At 27.4% G+C, this 26,203-nt stretch overlaps 1 protein-coding gene across 1 annotated transcript; it reads right to left on the reverse strand.

Annotated features, from left to right (window-relative positions):
- Nucleotides 1-26,004, reverse strand: LOC111036842 (translational activator of cytochrome c oxidase 1-like). Its single transcript, XM_022319082.1, has 5 exons — nt 25,672-26,004; nt 24,872-24,981; nt 24,430-24,560; nt 22,467-22,641; nt 1-269 (listed from the first exon to the last, which is right to left on the reverse strand). The coding sequence occupies exons 1-5, from the start codon at nt 25,883-25,885 to the stop codon at nt 69-71; spliced, it is 831 nt and encodes a 276-aa protein (XP_022174774.1). The 5' UTR covers nt 25,886-26,004; the 3' UTR covers nt 1-68.
- Nucleotides 26,005-26,203: the final 199 nt, after the last annotated feature.

A 26,203-nucleotide genomic window follows, 5' to 3' on the forward strand; every position in this document is an offset into this window, starting at 1 on the left:
TAAATTAATAACATTTATTAACAAAAGATTATATTATACTTGACAATCAACAATTTTACATCATTGCATTAATTCACATTATCATAAACTTGGATGACATCAGGTAATCCTTGGACGTTATTAATAAATTTTGCTAAATGTTCGTATTCTATATCGCTCAATGATACTTTTTGTAAGGCCAAGTGTTCCTCTTCGGCGTGTACTATGTCGTACTTATATTTTTCTAGATTGGTCCGTACTTTAGGCATATCATTTGGTTCACAAAGAAACTGCAAATAACATTAAATAAATCAGTTTTGTTTTACTAATATTTATGTTACATAATTATCAAATGAGAAATATTTTTAAAAATATATATATTTTTTATACCTAGCTATTCAGTTAATAAAATAGCAAAAACTATAATATACTATACAATTTATAAGGTCCGATAAATAGTATTTCGCACATTATTATACTTGTAGATTAGTATCATTAATATTAGTGTGATTGTAAATAAAATGCTGCTTTAAAGAATTTTAATTTTTCGATTATTGTTACAACTTGTGCAGTCGTGTACATGATTTTTTTAAATTAAATGCTTTATTTTAGTATTTTAAACCTTTTGGTTTACAGGCAAAATAAGAATAAACTTAATATATAGTGTCCTTTAAGGATTTACTCATTGCGATATCTTCTGAAATAATGGAGATATCATAATTCTGGTTTTCTAATAAGACTCACAGAGACAACAACTACAAATATTTCACGTTTTAATTAATTTGAATGATTTAGTAAAAAAGCTAAGAAATATATTTTAAAAAAATTGTAGATATCCATTTGTAGAGTTCATTTTTCTGAAAATATTGACGTTTTTGGAGATAAATGAAAATAAAATGTTGAAACGTCAGCATTTTATTTAAAATATGTAAATCCTCGCGGGATACGAATATGAATACAAATAAACAATAGTTTTACTATTTGACAATTGGATTAATTTAGATGAGCTACTTATACAATTCATACTTATATCTGCTACCTCTTATTAATTTTCATATAATTGTATATTTCAATGCACACAGGTTTTAATTCAGTCCTCTAATTATCTTTTATAATGTAGTACTTATGTAATTGTAAATGAAGTCAATAGATTGATAATCTATGTTTTATATTTAAAATATTATTAATTATTTATTATTATTATTATTAAGTATTTGTATTTTAATAAATCGATTGAATATATTGTTCAACACGAAAAGTTTTTATATTGTTTTTAATTATTTATATTTCATGATGGTTGAGGAATAATATATTATTTATTTAGATTTATGCATCATAATTATAAGTACAAATAAATAATAACTATAGCACATTGTGAAAATAATAAGCCAGTAATTAATACCTATTACCTATCAAACAAATTATATACAACTCAAACAGTACATAGTATACTGTAGTATGTATTCATAAATATAAAACTATTATAATCTATAACTATAGATATGCAATATATTATAAAGTAGTAAATACAGTATACAATCGATAAGTCTTAAATAAACAATTTTCTAATTTAAATGACAGCTATTTGGTTAAGTTGAGATATATTATATCTAAGACACAGCTGCATGTACATAGCGGCTATACATCACTATGAAATGTAATTATGTATGATTAAGTATAATATAATGGGCAATGGCTAATTTAAAAATTAATATCCATGCATAAAATATATTGATAAATATGCTTATTATTATTTTATAGATAAGTGTATTCTGTTTTTTATAAACCGCCGTTCTGCTTGACTGAACATAAAATATTTAAATGTTTATACCTATTATTTATACCAAATTGACATTAGGGGCTAAGAGGGCGTCAGAAATTCAAAACCCATGCGATGAGAATAAAAACTTGTTATATATTAAACATAATTTATTGTACAGCCTACAGGTGCGGGCGAGATATGAAAAGAGTATGTGCCACGGGCTCAGATACATAAAAATTAATAAGTATAACTTTTCACTGGATAGCCGAGTTGGTGTATCTACAATAATTTAATGTGTAATATTTTAAAGTCAATAAATGGCCGATTTTTCTCATAAAAAAATACCCATGTTTACAATGTTGTCATTGATATAGATCCAAATAGCAATAAGTATATTACAAAATACAATTTTTTAATTATTTTGGTTATTTTCATGTGACATTTCAAAATCTGTATTTTATCGACTTTAACATGAAGCGAAATTGGCTATCCTGTTGTATTATATATCCACGGGACGTGGTGGCGGGTAACCGCCGAAAATAGGGTGTTTCCTAGCAACCAAATAATCAATACTACACGCTGTTGCCTACTTGGCCTTTGCCACCCACGATGTTTATGCGTGGAGTGATGTCATCCTGGAATAATACGAGTGAAAGTGAAAACGCGTCAACGTGTTGCGCACATAACAAAGAGAGAAAACAAAGGCAACTACCGAGGGGGAGAATATTTCGCAAGGGTGGCTTTCGATTTTATACGACCGGCATGTTAACTTGAGAGCTGAATATTGATCGTGTTCAATTTTACAAATACCAACATATTTCATTTTCAGCAGCTTACAGGTGGCCAATTCAAAAAAAAATATTCGAAGGGCAGCGACACATAATATAGTCTCCATTTAAATTTCAAATCTTGAGATTCGCGAATATTATAGTTAGTTAATTTCCCTTGTCTAGATTACCAACTTTTTGTGAACTGCTATTTTCATTTTCTGTAGACCAGAAAATTCTTGTATATATATTGTAATTCGGACAGTTCAGAGGCTGAATACAAAATATGATGTATACATAAGAATACGCAGGATTTATAAGTTGGATGCAGCACACATTCTTCGGTGCGACAGAACAATAATAGCAACCCAATTATTTCCTTCATTATGATGTGTGAAGTAAAAATGATGCACCCGTATCTTTCGATTATATAATAGAGTATCAGGCTATTATAATTTATAATGTACTCAGTACCGTAATTTATCGGTTATCGACTGTCAAATAGAATTATTTACATGGTTATGTGCCCGCATATGTTCAATGTACAAGTTTTTTCTGCATCTAGATAAATCATTTCATAATTTTTATTCAACCGACATTAGACATTTATCTTTTAAATTTAATATATTTTTTGAAATTATACATATTATTATAATTATATAATATATAAATTAAAAAGTATTCATAAAATCATCACGTTAATGATTTTGAATGAAGAAATTATATTTTAAAACAAATACGAATTTATTTAAACTTAAAAATAAAGGTGGCATTCTTTACGGGCAACGAAGTGCACAACTAGTAAGGTATATAATATTATGATATCAGCATTTTAAATAAATGGTTAGATGCAGCGAAAGCACCACACGTTATGGGTATGTTATCGTTGTGGCACGCCTATGGGTATATTATATAGTTTCGGCTATTGGGCAAACAATGATAATATCAAAAACATTATTTAATTAACTAATTCAAAATTACCGACAACTTAAAATAATTTTTAAGAGTTTCAATTATTTTCCAATATTGGATATTACAATACAAGTAATACAACTGAATTTCAATCTTCATACGTCATGCCCATGCACAATGCACTGATCCAATTATTTTCAATTTATTTTATCTAATCATAAGTAGTAATTGCGTCGGGAAAATGTATAGTGTTAATATCGTTCTTAAATAAGACCTATCTAACCTAACGTAAAACATATACAACTAAAATAAAGAAGAAACATAATATTTAGTTCGGTTTCAATAATCTCAAATAACAATAATACAAAGTACATTCGTCGTCATTAGCCACGAATCACGATACTAGACAAAAACAAATTCCAGCTATTACGGGTATGGTATAACATGCCGCGTTCCCATGAAGACGGCGGACGTCGGACGATTAGACCTCCAGATTCGTTTACTTTCTGTAAACTGCCAAGAGCCTATTGAAACCAATAACGAATAATCGGACTTTATCGTTACATTAATATACGATCTAATAATCCCGTACAGTCATGACGTCATGTAAGATATGGTTGTGGAAAAGTGCCTATTGTAATTTAAAAGATACAAGTCGAATCAAAAAATCGTGGGAAATAACCTAACCCAACTTAAACCGTGGGAAGAATTTCAAAAATATTAAGTGTTAATATCGTCGATCTTATGAGAAAAAAAAATATTTTTTTTCATACCTAAGCAGCTGCAACAGCACGGCGCACCTGCCGCCGGGTCACGCAGCTGCCGAAACACGCAGTACATGGGTCTTTATGAGGGTTCACGAGGAGTGTAGAAGAGTCCGGGGGGTTACTATACCAATCGTTACATTTTAACAACAACGCATTTTGGATGGGTGGCCTTGGAATTCTAGCAACAGCGTCGGCCGGCTTTGTGTCTTCTTGTAATACAATACATTGTGAGTGTGTTGCACGTGTACATGCGACTATACGTAGTGTGCGTGCGAGTGCGTGAACTAGAGCGCACGTGTAATGTATAGTCAATAATAGTCGTGGAATATATGTTCGTATGGAAACGGCGTGTGCGAGAGAGACAGAGATAGACAGAGGGAGAAAGCACTAAAGGCAGAGAATATAATTATAATAATTAACTAAAAAATATAATTATTTTCTTTACAAGGCTACAGCAGTTAGTGATACAACGGCCAAATACTGAAATTATTATTCATTATTAAGAATATAATGTCCTAAACTATATTCAATTATATTTATCAGCATGAACGGATGATTGGATGAACGTTCCATAAAATTACTATAGAACTAATTTTATTACTAAAGCTAATTCATAAAGATATTTATATTTAATAAAATTGTACTGTAGACAAAATAGGTGTGCTATACATAATAAACTAATATCCCACTGAAAACACTTCCTAGTTCCTGCATAAAAAATGTATGATAAAATGATAAAGACAATGAAAAAACATTATATTAAAATGTAATGATATATTAGATGACATGATTATGACGTAAGGAAATTGATAGTTAATTTTTGTGTAGTACAATATTTATTCGAGTTAATTTAAATTAATAATTACTACAAATATAAGTTTAATAAAAATAAAAATATATTAGCGTAACAGTATTTTCTATATTATAATGACTGAATTGCAGTAAAAAAGTCCTAAGCCAAAAAAGTCCGGTATATATATTTAACAATATTTAAAATAATAAATTTAAAAAAAAATGCAATGACTTTAGTTAGGTAATTATTAGTATCATCATATACATAATATATTATAATGATTTATCAGCTTAATTAAGTATTAACTATCTAGGTAACTACCTTAACTAAAAAAATGCCGGTATATTTGTATGTATAACAATGTTTAAAATAATAATATATTTAATCAATTTATTTTAAGAGTATCTTGATAATATAGCCACTTACAAGATTATTTATTAATTTTGTCAAGTAAATCATTTAGTCACAATTTATTTTATACTAATTGGAAGTTTGATTGTGCATCTCATCATATTCCTCATTTTACCTAATTCGTTAGGACTCTTTGGTAGTATACCATAATGACTATAGTCATAACTTATGACTCATAAGTCATAATCTCAGTAGGTACGCCATCGTACATTCGTATGATTTATAATATTATACACGTAATAATCACGACTTACATTTGTTTTTTCTTTGTTGAAGTTTAAGTCTACAGTTCAAATACAATTTTAAATCATTACTAGAAAACAATTATTTAGGAGCAATAACTATATAGTCATTACTTAGATAATACTTAGTCATTATAGAACACAACTTTTAAACTTAAGCGTGGTAGTATTTTCACATAGAGGTTTCGTTTTACACACAAAGTGTCATAGGCTTACCTAGTGGAATTTTATACAAGCAGTGGCATATTTTATACTTTATCAGAAATATTCGTTAAATACGGTCAAATTACAGGAGCAATATCATCAATAATGGTTTTTCAAAAATATATATACCCAATATTAAAATCATATTATAGTATAATGAATAATGATGTTAAAACATTACAGGACGCCATCCCGCATTTATTGTATGCATCTGTGTCTATTGTCTAGCAAGCGTGTAACACAATAAGTTATCCAATATTCAATACTTCACGTATATAGAATTATAGACGTATAGTATCGTTAGTTTTAATATTAGAGTGAAATTTAAAGGTATAACAAAAGTAACTGTGTTCCTTGAGATCTAACATTAAAATTTAATAATAGGCGAATTCACTCCGTGACTTATCTTATAGTCGGGTGAATGAAAAGTGGCCGCTGGCAATATGATNCATTTTGGATGGGTGGCCTTGGAATTCTAGCAACAGCGTCGGCCGGCTTTGTGTCTTCTTGTAATACAATACATTGTGAGTGTGTTGCACGTGTACATGCGACTATACGTAGTGTGCGTGCGAGTGCGTGAACTAGAGCGCACGTGTAATGTATAGTCAATAATAGTCGTGGAATATATGTTCGTATGGAAACGGCGTGTGCGAGAGAGACAGAGATAGACAGAGGGAGAAAGCACTAAAGGCAGAGAATATAATTATAATAATTAACTAAAAAATATAATTATTTTCTTTACAAGGCTACAGCAGTTAGTGATACAACGGCCAAATACTGAAATTATTATTCATTATTAAGAATATAATGTCCTAAACTATATTCAATTATATTTATCAGCATGAACGGATGATTGGATGAACGTTCCATAAAATTACTATAGAACTAATTTTATTACTAAAGCTAATTCATAAAGATATTTATATTTAATAAAATTGTACTGTAGACAAAATAGGTGTGCTATACATAATAAACTAATATCCCACTGAAAACACTTCCTAGTTCCTGCATAAAAAATGTATGATAAAATGATAAAGACAATGAAAAAACATTATATTAAAATGTAATGATATATTAGATGACATGATTATGACGTAAGGAAATTGATAGTTAATTTTTGTGTAGTACAATATTTATTCGAGTTAATTTAAATTAATAATTACTACAAATATAAGTTTAATAAAAATAAAAATATATTAGCGTAACAGTATTTTCTATATTATAATGACTGAATTGCAGTAAAAAAGTCCTAAGCCAAAAAAGTCCGGTATATATATTTAACAATATTTAAAATAATAAATTTAAAAAAAAATGCAATGACTTTAGTTAGGTAATTATTAGTATCATCATATACATAATATATTATAATGATTTATCAGCTTAATTAAGTATTAACTATCTAGGTAACTACCTTAACTAAAAAAATGCCGGTATATTTGTATGTATAACAATGTTTAAAATAATAATATATTTAATCAATTTATTTTAAGAGTATCTTGATAATATAGCCACTTACAAGATTATTTATTAATTTTGTCAAGTAAATCATTTAGTCACAATTTATTTTATACTAATTGGAAGTTTGATTGTGCATCTCATCATATTCCTCATTTTACCTAATTCGTTAGGACTCTTTGGTAGTATACCATAATGACTATAGTCATAACTTATGACTCATAAGTCATAATCTCAGTAGGTACGCCATCGTACATTCGTATGATTTATAATATTATACACGTAATAATCACGACTTACATTTGTTTTTTCTTTGTTGAAGTTTAAGTCTACAGTTCAAATACAATTTTAAATCATTACTAGAAAACAATTATTTAGGAGCAATAACTATATAGTCATTACTTAGATAATACTTAGTCATTATAGAACACAACTTTTAAACTTAAGCGTGGTAGTATTTTCACATAGAGGTTTCGTTTTACACACAAAGTGTCATAGGCTTACCTAGTGGAATTTTATACAAGCAGTGGCATATTTTATACTTTATCAGAAATATTCGTTAAATACGGTCAAATTACAGGAGCAATATCATCAATAATGGTTTTTCAAAAATATATATACCCAATATTAAAATCATATTATAGTATAATGAATAATGATGTTAAAACATTACAGGACGCCATCCCGCATTTATTGTATGCATCTGTGTCTATTGTCTAGCAAGCGTGTAACACAATAAGTTATCCAATATTCAATACTTCACGTATATAGAATTATAGACGTATAGTATCGTTAGTTTTAATATTAGAGTGAAATTTAAAGGTATAACAAAAGTAACTGTGTTCCTTGAGATCAAACATTAAAATTTAATAATAGGCGAATTCACTCCGTGACTTATCTTATAGTCGGGTGAATGAAAAGTGGCCGCTGGCAATATGATAGGAACGTTTTTTTTTCGATAAGCCGCGGGTTCTCAAAGTGGATCACGTAAAGCGCGTAATTGCATTATGATTAATAATTAAAATGCGCGCGTTTTTTTCCATAATTTTGCGGTACAATGATAAAAATTCACCGCTAGGCGCGTAAGCATCAGAGGCCACTTTTCATTCACCCGACTATAGTCCGTGATTCATATTATAGGTGAAGTCAAGGATGGGGCTACACACTTCCTTTTTCCGTCGCATTAAGTGTCCCACAACGTTATCCATAGGATTCAATATTCATTGTTTTATATTTGAGTGGATAAACACGACAGATGTGATCCACAGCATTTCTATAACTGCCAGCCCGCGTTTTTTGTCGGAACGCCAAATTAAGAAAAACGCCAACTCATAATAGGTATTGTAGATACATGTTTTGGGATGGGCTATGCCGGTGAATGAAACACTGCATTTATATAATTTTATAACGTAGCTGTATATTGCGTATTTAAGCGGTGAATTACATCAACGCATCATATGGGCTACTGGAGTAGAAAAAAATCTGGGTAAAACACGGTGTGAAACGCGACGCAGAACGCTGTGTATAGCCTTTTTAGGCCAAAGGCCCCAGCCTTAACGAAACTAAACGTGAACTGTTGTAGGTACATTTGTTTATTATGAGCAACTGTTTGTAAGACGGAACACGAAAATAAGTAATAACCATCTTATGCTGTTGTGACGTCCTCTTAAATTTTCTTAAATTTACTCTGATGCAATCATTAGTACCTACTAGGAAATCCTAACTTAATCAGCTTATCGAAAATAGTGTTCGAATAATTCGAATCGAATAATTTGAAGGCGCACAAGAACTTAATAAGCCCAAATAACGTTTGGAAATCGTTTATCGAATATAATAATAATTAGTCGGTTATAGAGAACAGATAATTTCCGATAACCATTTATTGGGTTATCAAAATACAAGCCTGTGTTCTAGTTAAAAAATAATAATTAGTCGATTTTGTTATATTTGAATACTAAGAATATGTTAAACATAGTTTAAAATAATATAGATAACTATTACAGTATAAAATATATATTATATTATTTACGAAAAATAATATATCACGAGGTATATACTAGGTAATACATACCAAGCGACCTCATCACCTTCCTCGACGAGACCGGGCTGAATGAATAAACTTAACAATAATAAGTATTGTTAATATTAATTCTTAACTATCAATATTCTTCCGATGTACATATTATTTTGAATAATTTAAAAAAATAAAGAGAAAGTTAGCAGCTAAAGATTAATAAGATTAATATAAATTACAAATTAAAAATATATCAGGGTAATTAATATATATATTTTTTTTAACTACGCAGTATTATTATTTATTATACCTTTAACAGAATATTCAATATAAGATCTTTGTTCCGTAGGCCGGCTAAATCGTACACCTATACAAAGAGATTTCTTGATTATAAATTATAATTTATAATGTCCATCGTTATTGGGTGCTTATGGCTAGAGGCCACTTAACTATAGATGTATAAAAGCCTACCTTGGGCGTACACGTCTCATAAGTTATTATTTTTTTTTTTTTTTTAATAAATTACAATACGCTTTCATGAAATTAAGATAGGATCTTTCTCGTTTATATTCCTCTATCACGGATGTATAAAGTATAATTTATGATAATGTATTATTATCTAATAATATATGCCGCTGTGTACACGTGTACGCACTACGCATTACGAAATTCCAAACGCATCGCCTGTCAGGCCTAAACGAAAAAAAAACAAGGTTTATGGTGTATATTTTACAAAACCGGCTCATACGACCTATGTAGTATGTATATCTACGTATAATATTATTTCGTCGGCGGGACCGGGGTGTCAACGACCAACGGCGCCGATCGTTATTTTTCGGGTACGCGAGCCACGAGGCCGGGAAAAGTGAAATATATGCGTCCTTGAACCCTCGCTGGCGTCACCCGGGAAACGACGCATGTGCCTACACGTCGGTCGTCCCCTACCATGCCACAATGTAAACAGTCGTACTAAATTTTGTTATCGGTCGTCCCGGTTACAAAATGTTTAATGGCTGTCTATCGATAATCTACGCCGTAAGAATAAATGAGATGACGACGTTATGATAATCTACTTACACTGTTCCGTAGAGAGCACTCATCGAATTCGGAGTTTTTAAAAAGTATAATCGTCATTCTCTACTTCATATTAATCAATCATCGCCCGGTCGTCGTCGTAAAAAACTCGACGCATAATACCGTTTGACATTTCCTTTTCTCGGAACACATGTCACATAATGTTAAATATTAAACTAGTACCAGTGTATACCATACTATAACTACACAGACACAAAACACATCTCGCAAAGAGCGATGATCCCTATCACTATTGTCACAAGTGACACGTGCGACATATACTATATTATTTTCATTTAATATCACAGACTTATCTTTTACTTTTTAGTTTTGAAAGGAAAAAAGTTTGTGTATTACTTATTTGTGTTTGCTACCTATTTTGTTCGTATTTTATTATAAAGTTGATTCATTAAAGAATTTTTTTTTTCTAATCTAATAAGGGGCGAAAGGAGAGGGGTAATATTTTAAACATTTTGAATATCCTAGGCAAAAGGCTGGTAACACCTATATGAATTAAGGACATTTAGAAGACTAATTTAATGACAACATCAGAAAACAATTAAATGTTCATATTATGAGCAGTACTCCCATAATCAACGTTTGTTATCGAATTATGACGTAGGTAGGTACATATGCTTAAACTGTAAGTCGTATAATTACATAAATAATAAAAACACTAATAACTAATAAGTAATAACAGTACGAGCCTGTGTTTCGTCATACAATATTACAGTCATTGACTGAATCACGAAACAAGATGAATTTATATGATATATTAAAGTGTATATTTATATTTTATATTTCACAACGCTTTTTAAAAGCAAACATCTTAAAAAATCAAAATGACTGAGAAAAATGTTTGTGGTTGAATCATTTTATCACTTACAAGAAAATTGTATTATACAAGCTATAAATTATATAATATATAATATTATAAACCGTTTTAATATTCAGTGTTATCATTTGACGACGTTAGTTGTATATTTGTTTTAACCAGACGGATAGCGATTTCGCCATATCGGACAGACCCGCGGCCTAAAAAATTAATACAATAAGTATTTACCAATTTATGCGGAAAACTAGCATATAGGGCAAATTGTATTTTTTTACCAAATACTATATACATAAAAAATAAAAATAAATAAAGAAAGCACAATATAACATGACGCAATTTTACTGTATTTGTCATAATATTAGTCAATGATTAAAATTAAATTCAAATATTCAAATATAAGTTATTTCTAATGAAACTATACTATTATATAATATTCAACAACTTAAAAAAATTTCATCACCTAACTTACTTTTTCTTAAATAAATTTAAACACCAGCTTCCAATGAAAAATAAATAAATAATTTATTTATTAATGGCCTTAGGTGCTAAAGTTATTTAGATCAATTATTTAACACAATAAATATATATTAATAATGATTACACCTAATTGAAATTATTTTTTTCTAACACATGATAACAATAGTATTACATCAATTCACAACAATACAACGGTTGTTAATTATCATTCAGTTTTCATTGACTGTTATAGTGTTATAGTGTTGTACTAATATCGCCTTTGACTTGGCCGGATAGAGGTTTATCCGTAATTTCCTCCGTATTTGTGCAATGAGGCCCTTTATTATCGTTTGACACAATGACTCCTCGACGGATTTTTTTATGTAAATATCCTTTTAAAATTTCCCAAGTCTATTCACCCATAGTGAGTTATGAAGAAAAACGGTCTAAAACTATAATTGTTGCTACAGCGGCGAGGGGACACTGCTGAGGTCCAGTTAATTCCTTAGTATGAGACACGTCGAGAATTTCCCAATGATTTGGGCTCATGATTGACAATATGTCCTAGACATTAGCAGTATCTGTATGTTATGAGTTAATAATGTAATAATATTACTAATGCTATACAACATAAGGACATTTTTAAATGATACTTATTATAAATTACTATACAGTAAGTACATACTACATAGTCATATCACTAATATTAAATAAATATTAATAAACAATATAGTCAAGTATGAAATGTCAATACTAAATATGTGTGTTCAGTAATTTAAAGTGTGTATAATATTGTAATGGTTTTCAAAATTCCGTGGTTATCGTTTTTTTTTTTTAGTTTTTATATGTAATGAAAACGATAAGTATTACGAAGAAAAAATAGGCTCTCTCGTATGTTTTTTGAATACATTATTATTTATTTTTGGACATTCTCATCGTCGATGTGTTTGATGGTAATTCTTTCTAATATTTATTATGGCTTCTATTAGAAACTATACCTGTATAATATACTCAGTTAAATGCATCTCAGTTGTTATTATATTATAGCCTAGGAAGTCTATAAGTATAATAGTATTCATGACACTACGAAATAATGCTATATACATTAACATATTATTTTAATATCATTCAAGACGATAAAAAATTTAAAACTATTAGGATGTATCGTGGGAAGAATTTCTTGTTTTCGGTACAGGTTTTGAGAACAAAATAATAATCTAATGGCTTGTCCGTTGCCATGGTCATGAGATAGTCGGCCGACAGATGGACGCCTGGCGTGCGTACTTCCCAAAAATCAATAATGTATATTATGTAACGATGGCAACAAAGATTACTTTCACCTTACACCGTGACTCGACAGCGATCCGGACCACAATGTAGGATTGAATATATTATAGCAGACCTATAAGATTTATTTTCCATGCAAAGATTAGTTTTTTTTTAATGTATATTTTTTTTGTTAACTAGAAGTGTTTAAATTATGTACCACTCAAACAGTCAAACACGTTACTCGTATAACTCATTAAAAAAAAAATAATGACCCTGCTGCAGATGCACATTGACGATCTCTTATACATATACGTTTCATAAAAGATAATATTTTTAATTTGATTACCAACTAATCTAACGTATTATTTCTAGTAGAACACTTAAACTGGTTAATAAAGAAAGTCACCTTGATGGTATAATAAATGGGAATTTTGACCTATAACCTTCAAAATGTTATCTAATAACTACGCATTTAGAATATTCAAATTAAACTAAATGCGATTAAAGGAATGCGTTAACATACATAGTGGAGAAGAAATTGATGATATAAATATACTAAAAAAAAAATAGTTATAAGTGATTATTATTAATTAACACTGTATTATATAGACTAAAGAGTAGGTATAGAAATAGAGGAAGGACTATTAAAGATATTATACATAAGTTATAGAGTGGATATATACATAAATATAATATTAAGTATAATCATTTTCTCCAACGAATAATGTAGACACATTACACAGGTACCTACTAAAATGTTAATATAATAATGACCTCTCATTTTTTAAATAAACGGCATATTATGTACCTAATATGTTTGAGCCGAAATATAATTAAATTATATAAATATGATACAAATGACAAAATGTGTTACAACTCATAGAACATAGATCCTATAAATTGTACTGCATTTTACATCCCTTTAAAGATATGCTTGTTTTAATCAGTTTATGTCATAATTAAAACTTTTATAATTCGGGTCTCAACAGTAATCACTAAAACCATTACTCAATACTCATATGCTGCAGTCATGACTCATGAATAATAATGTAGTTATTAAATATTATTATTCATTATAATAACTAATAATTTATCAATTTTCAGCCCATGATTAATCTCATGCTATAGATTTACAAAATAGATTAAAATATTAAATATATCTATGATTTTAATGTGGTTACCACTCTGCTGTACAGTATATTATAACCAGGTCACTGTAGTGAATGGTGTTATAGTTCAATTCAAAAATAAAATATCATTTCAGGTACACACAAAACGATTCTGAGAGGAGACGGTCTGTCAATTAGCCTATAATATTAGAATCATAACTATAACAAAATAACTAAGATCGTTATTCTTCGTTTAAATACCTAATTTCTTCCAAATTTGAACTGCAAGAAAAATAACAAAAACTGTATATTATATTTATACTATAGTGTTTTAGATTCAATAGTAAAATTATGAATTACTCATGAGGAAATAAAAAAAAATAAGAATAAATATTGAAATTTTTTATAAATAGCTCAAAATACGTGAAAATAGTTTTTTTGTGAAAACAATTTTTCATGTATAGAAAATGATAAAATAAACATTTTTGGAAAATTTCAAGTGTATACGGTCATACGTTTTTGAATGACAACAAAATAAGAAAATCGTTCTATATGAGAATTCGTCAATTTAAGGCTGAAAATCCAATAAAAAAATATTTAAACTTCAAACGCTCTTAAAAAATTAGTTTGACCTTCCTGTAATTTTCTCTTTTCATAACTTTAATACACATATGTGTGTTATTAAAAACGATTTAAACTATTAAATAATTGATTTAATTCTATAGCCGGCTTCTCAAAGGCAACGGGGCACTCAGGGCTCGATAATAGGTAGTACTGCTGTAAGAATAGAGAGCTAGAAACATCGTGGCTTCTCATTTAAGTTCACGCGGCACGTGACAAGGTCAAATCAGCTTACTGTATTAACAACATGTACATTGATAAATATAATTCATTCTTTATCAGAGAAAATCAAGCGTTGAATAATATTTTTTTTTCAAGCTAATAAGTAGGTACCTATAAAAATTATTTATGAATAAATGATTCCTAAATCCATTTTTAAATTCTTAAAATATTTGCAATCTGTAAAATATTTTCTATGAATAAAAATAGTTGATGTCAGATATAAAAATACAAACAACCAAATGTTTTAATTTCAGTGCAATCCACTTCCCCCCGCCTATAGTGAGAGACAGTGGCATAACTAGGTCTAAAATATAACCTGATATAACATGAAAAGTAACTCGGGGGTGATATTCAGTAAAGAATACAAAAAATTCTACAAAAAAAAACAATGTATTTACTTGTTTTATTTTTTCACAATAATAATAATATATTGTTTATATTATATACAGTTTAGAACAGACACTACATAATGTAAAATTATGTATAATAAAAATCGTGCCGATGCAACGACATAAAACGTTACAATAGAATGTTGTGATTGTAAATCGGTTAGCATCGGCAAACATTGTAGGTAATTAGGCAACGAAATGTACTCTGATATGAAATGGATAAACCAAATTACATCGGTCTCAAATAAACTAAAAAAGATGATATATATACATAATGAAAGAACTACGTGAGATATTACCTTTCAGAGACATTAGAACCATATACCTAACATTATTTAAATCAATAATCGTATGGCATAATTGGGTGGGGTGGTGCCCATAACAATGTTCTTCTATAGCTGCAAAAATGTCAAAATACTATACTCAGGGTGTCAAATAAAAATATTGGAAATGTCCTCGACATAGAGTTACTATACCTAAAAACAATTTTCATACATCTGAAAAAACATAACCAGTTGAATTCTATAAACTATGGGGTCAACACCAGATATGCAGCTAGTTATTTTTTATTAGACTGGCCCACAAAAACTAGCTGCTAAAAAGTTTTATATTATTTCCTTGGGACGCAGATACTTAACTCAATGCCCAGTGATATGGCTAATATGCCGCTACCCATGTTTCAACAAAAAAAGATATGAATATGATGCGTCTATAACTTAATATTTGTAGGTAAATATTTGTGCGCTGTTACTGAAATTGTTTGTCTGATTCATTATGAAAAACTACTTATTTATCTTTATATAAAAATGTAATATGTACTAATATAAAAAAGAATTATTTGTAAACTAAGATATCCCTGGACCTCCACTCGAGTTTTTCTCTGCAAGGACCAGTCATTTTTCGATATAAGTTTAAAGAAAAAAAAAATATAGAGTATCAGAAATTACATTAATTCATATTTATCAATTCACACCAGTATGTTTTTTATTAGGTCTATCTATAGTCTAATAATAATACAAATATCAAAATATAATATACTTGGAAATAAAAAGATTGATAATGTCGATAATGGATTTGGTCGATCTGCTATTATTATAATAATTATACAAGATGAGTTCAAACATTTTAAGGTCCAAGCAAGTTATCTCATTTGTTCAATGATTTGTGGCGGTTGGGTTTCCAATTATTTATGTTTTATTAACTGTTGAATTACCGAAAACGAATTTATAACTCAATTAAGTACGATGTAAAACAATTTTCTAAGTTATATTTTATTAATACAAAATGAACATTTTTCTAGTAAGCATCGTGATGGCATAATTATATCTTATGTACCTCTAAGTATAATCTACTTCATCATTTGTTTACTCAGTATTTCCTAGCACTAGACATAAAATAATATAAATTATGTATAGTTTCATAATTTTGTTACATTACAATATAAAATTGGAACTAATTTTACTAATGTTGTGTTTCTTGTGTTTCTTTAAATTAAATTAATTTATATTCATATTGCAATTAATTAAAATAAATATCAAGAAAATAATTTACTACACAGCTCAGTGGCGGCTCGTGAGGTTCATTGAAAGTAGGACACAAATATTGTCCACTATCACAACTTTAAACATACCACCAATTCCTATTGATTTTTAAATAAAATAAAATTCATTTTTTGATGATAAAAACTTTTTAGCCTTGCGCAACAAATAATTATTTAAAAAAATTATGGTTTAAAAATAAATAAAAAATATAATCATACAGTTAATCAGTGGACAATAATACCAACAAAATCTCGTAAATCGTAATAAAAATAAAATCCGAGCACAATCGAATTGTGCCAGGCAACGCCGTATTAATTTGTGTCGAAAAGTGGGGGGGGGGGAATCTAATACCGCTGATCGGGCCATCGGGGCACAACGAATTTGTGCCCGCCCCACAATGCCGTATGATTACATCATGGCATGTACGTATTGTATTCAAATTCAAGTATATGATAACATTTTTTTAAAAATAATATACCAATTATATTATGATGGAATAATACTACTTCATTTTAAATTAATATACATTTTTCTTCTGTCTTACAATTTTGTAGATGGGGCACGTGCCCATAGCACACTGGTACAGTTATACTTAACAATTTTATTTTATGACAATCAAACAGATAAGTTTAAAATAATGCATCATTTCATACTGCAATTAACTGAACTATGCACAATAGCTATAACTGCTGTTTTCAAACTTAATAATATAATATACTTTATAACGTGTTGTTATAATAATAGGTTCAATTTAAAATTTTCCAAATATTCTATTAATTATCTAAGACCTAATAAATTTTAATCTTCCTTATGTTTTCTTAAATAATTAGGTTAACTTAAATTAAATATTATTTCATAAGTCCATTAGGTAAGTGAGGGCCTCACAGTTTTTTTTACATAATTAGTGGTCAGCACAACTAAAAAGGACATACTTCAAAATAATTGATTATCTGCTATTAAATAAAAACTAAAAATTAAAATCTACTTTTTATTTCATTCTACTTTTTCAAGTCATGACACTTTTGTAAAATGTAAATGATCAACTATGTAATGAACAATGAAAAATTGTTTGCTGGCTAAACCGCTAAACAAATAGCAAAATAACACTACAACTACTAATATATTTGAACAGATTATTATAGTAGTGTAATCATTATAAAAAACGGGTAAGTGGATGTCGCTCTGCTGTAAATTAGGTGTCTAGGAAGTCGCTGTAATGGATGGTATTAAGTTTGAATTCAATGATATCATATCATTGTACACAAAAAACGCCTATGAGAGGAGACGCTATGTCAGTCTAGGATATTTTATATTGTTATGAATTATTATTAATATGGTAGGCGATAAGTAGAATTAATATTATTCTTAAATTATCAGTGGTGCAGGAAAAATATTATATTAGTCTATATTATATTATTATATTAGTTTGTTTTGGAACCGAATTACAATAAAATGATAAACGTTATTCATTGTGTTAATGAGCAATTTTGACCAAATTTGAACTTAAAATGTCAGTTGAAAATAACTGCATAAGTGGAACCTTGTTTTAAATTAACAATCCTTAGTTATAAAAATTGAAAAATTTATATTTTCAACTAAAAAATCATTTTAAATTTCAACTGTCAAAATTTGAATTATGAAATAATATTTTTCAACTGTTATTTAAACAATATATCAAGAGTATTATATTAAATTTTCAAGCTTTTTGACTCAACCAATACAATTTTATTGACATCTATAGAAAAATTAAATTGTAAATGTTCGTTAACAGCTTAAAACAAGTCAAAATATTTTGAAAAATTTATCAAGTATATGAAGTGATGAAATTAACATATGGTGTAAATTTCAAGTATCTGCAGTAATTTGTTTTTGAATTACGACAAAATAAGAAAATCGCCACAAGAGAAATCGAGTGAATATCCAATGTTCTAAAAATTTCAACTTCAAACGCTCATAAAAATTTAATTTGACTTTCCGGTAGAAATATTTTTGATAAAGTTAAGCAAACTATAAAAAAACTATATAAAAAGAAAATTTTTTATGAATTTCTAACTAAATATAATTTGCTAATTAGCGTGATTTTTACAAGTTTTGTCAAAATTCTAATGCTTTAAAAACAAACGCTTATACATTTTTTTATAAACATTAAAAGAAAAAAACTAAGTAATAATAATCGAACATTTCATATGCAGCCTATAAATAGTTCAATATGAGTCAAAATATTTTTTAAATTGTATGATGCATAGAAAATGCTACAAAAACACAGTGAAAATTGCATGTATATTTAGTAATTTTTTTTGAGTAACACTAAAAACAAAAATCTATTTTTTCGAAAACTTCCCATTTTTCTTCAATTTTTTATTTGTTTTTCTTGTCGCTTTTGAAAACTATCGGGAATTTTAAATTTAAACCTCCCGAATGCGTCAACTAGATTCACTTTTATACCAGAAAAGTTGCTGTTGAAGAAAATCAAAGCACTTTTACTGAACCAAACCATGATGACAGAAACAAAAAAAAATAAATATAAAAACACACATTATTGTATATCATATATTCGTTGCTTCGCTCAGAATCTAAAAAAAACGAGTTTAATTGGATCTCATATCATTAACATTTCTCATATACTGTCTTTTAATAAAAGATTAAGTAGATAATAATTTTTTTTTTTAGTAGGTAACTCGAATTAACTTATAAGGTATGACATGAATAATATTCAAAATAATAATGTGTTAATACAGTGAAACTTCCATACGACGAAGTAGAATAAGCAGCAAAAAAAAATCGTAATATGCAGAAATTCGTTTAATAGAATTACGTATTTTTTTCAACTATTTTTAAAAATGTTATTGTGTGTATGTATATGCTTCTATGTTGTATAATATGTTATGTAAAAAACAACATCAAATATAATATTACAGTTTAATTAGTTTTTAATTTTATAATTCAGAAGAAATAATTAAACTATTTTGTTTGCTTATTATTTTTATAAATTGTACTTTTTTCGTAAAAAGTTTCTATATCATTAAGTTTTAAAATACTGCAATAAAATGTATCAGTTTGCCTACCTCCGATGTCTCATCTTTATCGGATACATTGTTCATGTACAATTTTAGAACTATATGTCTAAAATTTGATAGTGACAACATTTACAAAAACCAGTTTTTATCAAATAATTATTTCGTGATATAGAAACATCAGATTCGTTATTTGGAGATAAATTTACGTGTGATTAACAATGAGGGTCTTGGTTCTCAAAAATAATTCGTTAAATAGAATATGTCATTAAATGGAAGTTCGTTAGATGGAAATTTCACTGTACTATTCAGATTGATTGTTTAAAAGAAACATGCTTTAATAATATTAATTTGTCTATAATATTAGGAGTATTAGACTACATTTTTATGAGTTTATTTCCCTTTTAAAACTATTTTCATTATACATTTGATTTTATATTTTTAAGTGAAACTCGGTTTTGTGAGCACTATAACTTTTCATTAAATGGGTAAAATTATTTATTTTCTCTTGTGTTTTTAACAAAGCTGATCAAATGATGATACAGGAGAGTCTAGGTAATCCGATCATCGCTAATACGGAAAATCTATATTTCGTACTTCAGTACTCATGTATAATGTATATATTCGGGAATACCCATGATTAATGATTGAGATAATATCGTTTCGATTACATATGTAGTGTGTTTGTATTATTTTTTCAAGTGAGTTCAGTCTTATTTTCTGTAAATTTGTATTGATATATGTATATATTATATAATACATATATCATAATAATAGCAATAAAAATGTGTAATGCAAAATTGTAAATCAATACATTTTGAATTTGTATAAATACATAAGGTGTTTTTTATTTACATTTATTAGTAAGTTAAAAAAACGTCATTAGTTTAATCCGGATAGAGTCCGGTCTCACCTATAGTCTGGGTTAGCGAGACTACTGTAAGTGTAACATAGTGTTTACACGTGGTAGTGCGATGTTTATTCTTATTTGATATTCGCCGCACTAGACTCTAATATATATGTAGGTTTGTTAAAGATTGTTAAATCATTTAAAATGTAATAAAAATGTATTACCAAACTGTAACTCAACTGAAATATTGTTATCTGTAAATGACAATACTTTTTGTACTACTGGTATATATTGTTTATTTAATGATAGTTTTAATAATTTAGATATTAAATCATATGTTTTAAGATCAGTTATAAAACTTTTTTTTTATTTATGATTATGCAATCATTAATCTTATTTTCTAATTTTGTTCATACAAATTTAGATGATAATAAAGGTTTTGGTATAGGTATTCTGGTATTTAAAAAAGCTTTTAAATTAGTCAATCATAAAATTGTATAGGATAAAATGAAGTACGTACTGTGGAAGTAACCTAATAGAGGTAAAGCTTTTTTGAGTAATATTAGAATAAAATCGAACATTTCAAAAATGACAGAGAATAGTATTTTAGAGGGGATGATAATAAAATATAATATCAATATGCCTAACCTTCAAAAATATTATAATATTACATTTTTGGAATATTTGGTTTTACTCAAAGATAACAAAAATGATTTTAGGTAAAATATTTTATCTATGTTAAGTATAGGTCTGAGAGAGAAAACAAATATTGAACTGACATTTTCCTAATGAAAAGCTTAAATGATAAAGTCACATTCAACATATAACAAACATGATTTATATGTTACTTAATATATTTAAGAGTTTAAGATACATTTTAAGAAAATAATTTTTAAGTATAGTTCATATAAATCATGCTCAATAGTCAATAATTAATGAGGTATGGTATAGAAATCTGGGGTGGGACATACATTATGCATTTAAAAATATTAAAAGTTGCTTTGTGCACATTAATTAAAACAATTTTAAAAAAGCAAAGTTTTATCATTCCACAGAAAATGTATTTAATGATTTTAATGTTTTTAATTTAAACGCTCTTTACTATATAGGTGTAATTTTATATAACGTCAAACGTTGATGTATCATCTTTTAAACTACAACATGATAACTACATTTGTCTAAAAACCCTTAGTAATTTTAATTATGTAAAAGTAAATAAGCAATTTGTATAAATGAATACTATAAATGTTGGTATTCATTTATGGAAAAACTTAAAATGAATGTAAGTAAATTAGCCAGATAAGTATGTTTGAGTAGGTATATAAGCTACAAGCAAACATTCATTTACACAAACATAATATATTATATATATTATAGATTATATAGAAGTATATTTTATTCCTTTAACCAACTCTTAATACAGAGGAAAAATAAAAAAATTTTCTATTCTCGTTAGCAACAACAAAATGCATGTTATAGCCAGCCTATAGCAACCTATATGGATTAAAAAACAAAGCTATAAGCATTCTCCGAGTCTCAAAGACTGTGTGCTCAAAATTTGTTACCAATTGGTTCAATAGTTTCCAAGATTACTGATTACTAACAAACAAACAATCATTTTTATATAAGAAGAAGATAATATGTAATATGCATGACAAACTAACTTTAAATATGAAAATAGTTAAACAATTTTTAACTGCCTAGTAAATATTTTCTTTGGCTCTATTGAACTTAATTTAACACTATAACTAGTATAAAGGATAAAATTTAAAAAAGTTACTTTAAAATATCCAGGTTCTAGATCGTCACTGGCAGTTTCTACTTCTTCAGCACCAGCATTAATTGCGTGTTCTATACAATCTTCTGTTGCGTTTGTCAAATCAGCAGATGGTTTAGCTATTAGAATTCCTTTGTGAATAAACAAATGCTTAGCTCCAGAATCACAATATGCTAAGCTTTAAATAAAATACAAAACAACTAATTACTACATAAATTAGATGGTTTAACTAAATACTTTAAAATGATCAGTTCTTTGAATATAATACAATTCACACTGTTCAGATTCAGATTCAAAATGTTTTTTAAATTTTTATTTTATACCTTAAAAACACTGGGGGAAAAAAAAACAAAAAAAAGTGAGGAAATACGGTAATTTTTACATAAAATCATGTTTTGACAAAATCGTTGAGGCAAAAAGCTTAGAAAATGTAATGCAAGCTTCCTAATATATTGTTTCAATAGCAGTTGAAAAACTTTAAAAATAAACATGCGCAATTTTTTTTATAAGCATTTAAAGTTAAAATGTTGGCAAATTTATCAAATTGAAAATTTACAAATTATTTTGAAGTTGAAAATTTAGAAACTGCTCAACTTTAACAGCTAAGGATTGAAAATTAAAATAAGGTTCCATATAAGATAAGTAATTATTTCTGTAACCAAAAAATATAAAAATACAAATTTATTTGTATTTATTTTAAGTTCAAATTTGGATGAAATTACTTATTAAAACCAAGAATAATGATTTTAGTTATTTTGATGTGATTTAAAAATATTATTTGTGAGCACTTGAAACTTTTACAGTATATTATTATATTTTAAGCACACAATGAAGTTTTCAAACCAATATTTTTGGCATAAATAAATTTAGCGTCCTGTAGTACTAATACCTAATTGTAAAATTAATTACTTTAATCACAATAATTCATGAAATATACTTAGTATTATTATAAGCTGACAGACTATCTTTGCTCAGAATCCTTTTACCTTATACAATGATTTTTATCATTTAATTTAAGTTTAAAACATCCATTACAGTGGCTTTCGAGACATACATATATAATTTATTATTTCATTTAGTCGAATATTGTGTGAATACTATTTATCACAAATAGGTTGGTATTCTAGTTTTTAGACGTTAATTTAACAAGTTTATTATCTCTTTTTTCTAAAAATACTTGATATTTACTCTGTAAAAAAAGAGCATATTATTTTTAAGCCAATAACAGATTAAAATATGAACTATTATAACAATAATAAATAAAATAGAGTTGTCATTGAGGTTACTGTATGGATATTGTGTAGAATTTGAATTCAATGATAAATAATTGTGTACAAAATTCTGATTGGAGACAAGACTATTTCTAAGTATATTTAATAATTTATATATATTACTGCACATTATTTATTTATTATTTATTATTAGTTATGGAAGTACATAAGTATGTTGAACAAATTTTGAGAATAATATTGCATAATATATTTTATAAATGTCGTTCATTCCAAAGTAAATAAAGACATACTGGAGGACAGTATGGATAAGTTCATGGTATAAATAGCTTAATGTGATAAATATTTCTAAAATGTCATTGTATACAGAATACAGATGGATAATTATAAAATACATAACGGTGACAAAAGTTTCAAGTCCTTGCAATTGATAATATTTTATAAATTACAACAAAATAACTAAAATCATTATTTCACACATCCGATTTTGTCAATATTTAAACTTTAAATGTCTAATATTATGTCGCATATTTTTTTTTAAATTGTTTAGTTGTAGAAAGAACAAGTTATGAAGGACTAAAAAATAATTTACAAAAAAATTAATAAATATGAAAACATCATTGTAAAACCAATCATTCCACTAAGAATTTAATAGGGTCTATTTAAAACAGTTTTTATGATATATATATTGAGAACTGTTTTATAAAATATGATTTATTACATTTTAAAATTCTTACCCTGATTTTCGTACTAAAGTATTTAAATTTTGCTTTAGTAGTTTTGCATTTTCTGTCAATGATTGAATCAGTATAATTGAACCTCTAGGTCCTTTAATTTCATGCCAATGTGGATCTGCTTTACTATTCGACTAAAAAAAAAAAATGTATAAAAAATAAACTACATTTTGTAGTCAATATATTTTTAACACCCATCAGTTTTTATATTTAACAGACTATTACATTAGGTATGTAAGAATTCAATGTTATTTAAATTTAAATTTAAATATGGTTTTATCAATAAAGTAATAGCAAAACTACAAATAAAAAACAGTTATATTTATTTCTAGATGGGTGTTGGTATTTTTAATTACAACAAATATTTAAAATTTTAGTCTGTTAAAAAAAAAAAACATATCGGATATGAAAAATAATTGCTAGATTTATTAACTAATTTTTGTACATGTGTTTTTATAGTATTTAAGATAGTATCTTTCGGCATACTGTTCTTTTTAGCCATTTCAATGATTGATGCCAACTTAGAGTTGGTTTCAGGATTTGAATCATTTTGTTCTGAAAAAAAAAACCATTATTTTTTCATAATTTTTTTAATTTCTAATCTGTGTTTGAAATATTTATTTTCAGATCTAGGTGACTAGGTATTGTGATATTTTTAAAATATCTAAAATATAATACTTTGATTAAATTAATCATATAAAATATGATTAGGTATTTTAATTGTACTTTTATTGTGAGAAGCAATTTCAAGTTTAATTCAAGTACTTGAATTTATATTTATATGTTGATAAACTTAACTAAAATAGGGAAAATGCATTAACCTCAGTGTTACAATTTGAATCCAAACTATAACCAATAACCATTGCTTAATTACAACATAAAAAACCAATTTAAAATTAATAGACAATAACAAAAATGTAATAGACCAAACTAAAAACAACTAAGAATAATTAAAAAAGAAGAGAAAGCAGATTTTGTCTGATAGCATACATATATCACATAAGAAATTTTGCAGTACTATATAGCATATTATATTGGTGTTATGTAAATTATAATATTAATTACAATGTTTTCATATGAGTAAATATATTGATATTTGAAACCGTAAAATTAAAATATGTATAATAATATTATTAATTAATAGGCATGAGGTAAGTATGTAAGTGATCTATGCACGGCAAAACGCTTAGCAAAACATTAACCGTAATCTGAATTGAATTGTTAATAACAAAACGCAAACATTACCCCTGATGGCTAGTTTCATTTGACGGCTAAACCTGGCAAACAATAGTGATTTCTGTTGGTCGTTGGCTCCTTTTATGTGCTTAATATTGGACCATTTGTTGTGACCAGCATTTCTCTTAAGCACTATATTACTTAAGGCAGCTCGACAGTGATCAGCTGCTTTGAAAAATGTATATCTGTACATTATAGAATGAACATAAGATGTGTATTTCATAAATTTTAATACTGCAAGCTATTAAATTGTTATAATAAATTTAAATAAATATTAAATCTTAATTTTTAATATTTTCTTTAGAAACACAAGGCTATACAATTCGGTGATATGCAGTATCAGTTAGGTACTATCTGTTATCATTGACAATAAACTTAAAGATAACACAGAAAAATATAACTATAGATATTATACAACATAGCCGTCTTTCGTCTTTCATTGCGTACCATATTTTGGTAAGTACCTTGTCGTGGAAATTGTGGAAACCACTAGCTGTACCTATGCAATATTGAAAATTTTGAAGGAAGAAATCGAGCGTTT

The sequence above is a fragment of the Myzus persicae genome, unplaced genomic scaffold (genome assembly GCF_001856785.1).
Source record: "Myzus persicae strain clone G006 unplaced genomic scaffold, MPER_G0061.0, whole genome shotgun sequence".
Lineage (NCBI taxonomy): Eukaryota > Metazoa > Arthropoda > Insecta > Hemiptera > Aphididae > Myzus > Myzus persicae.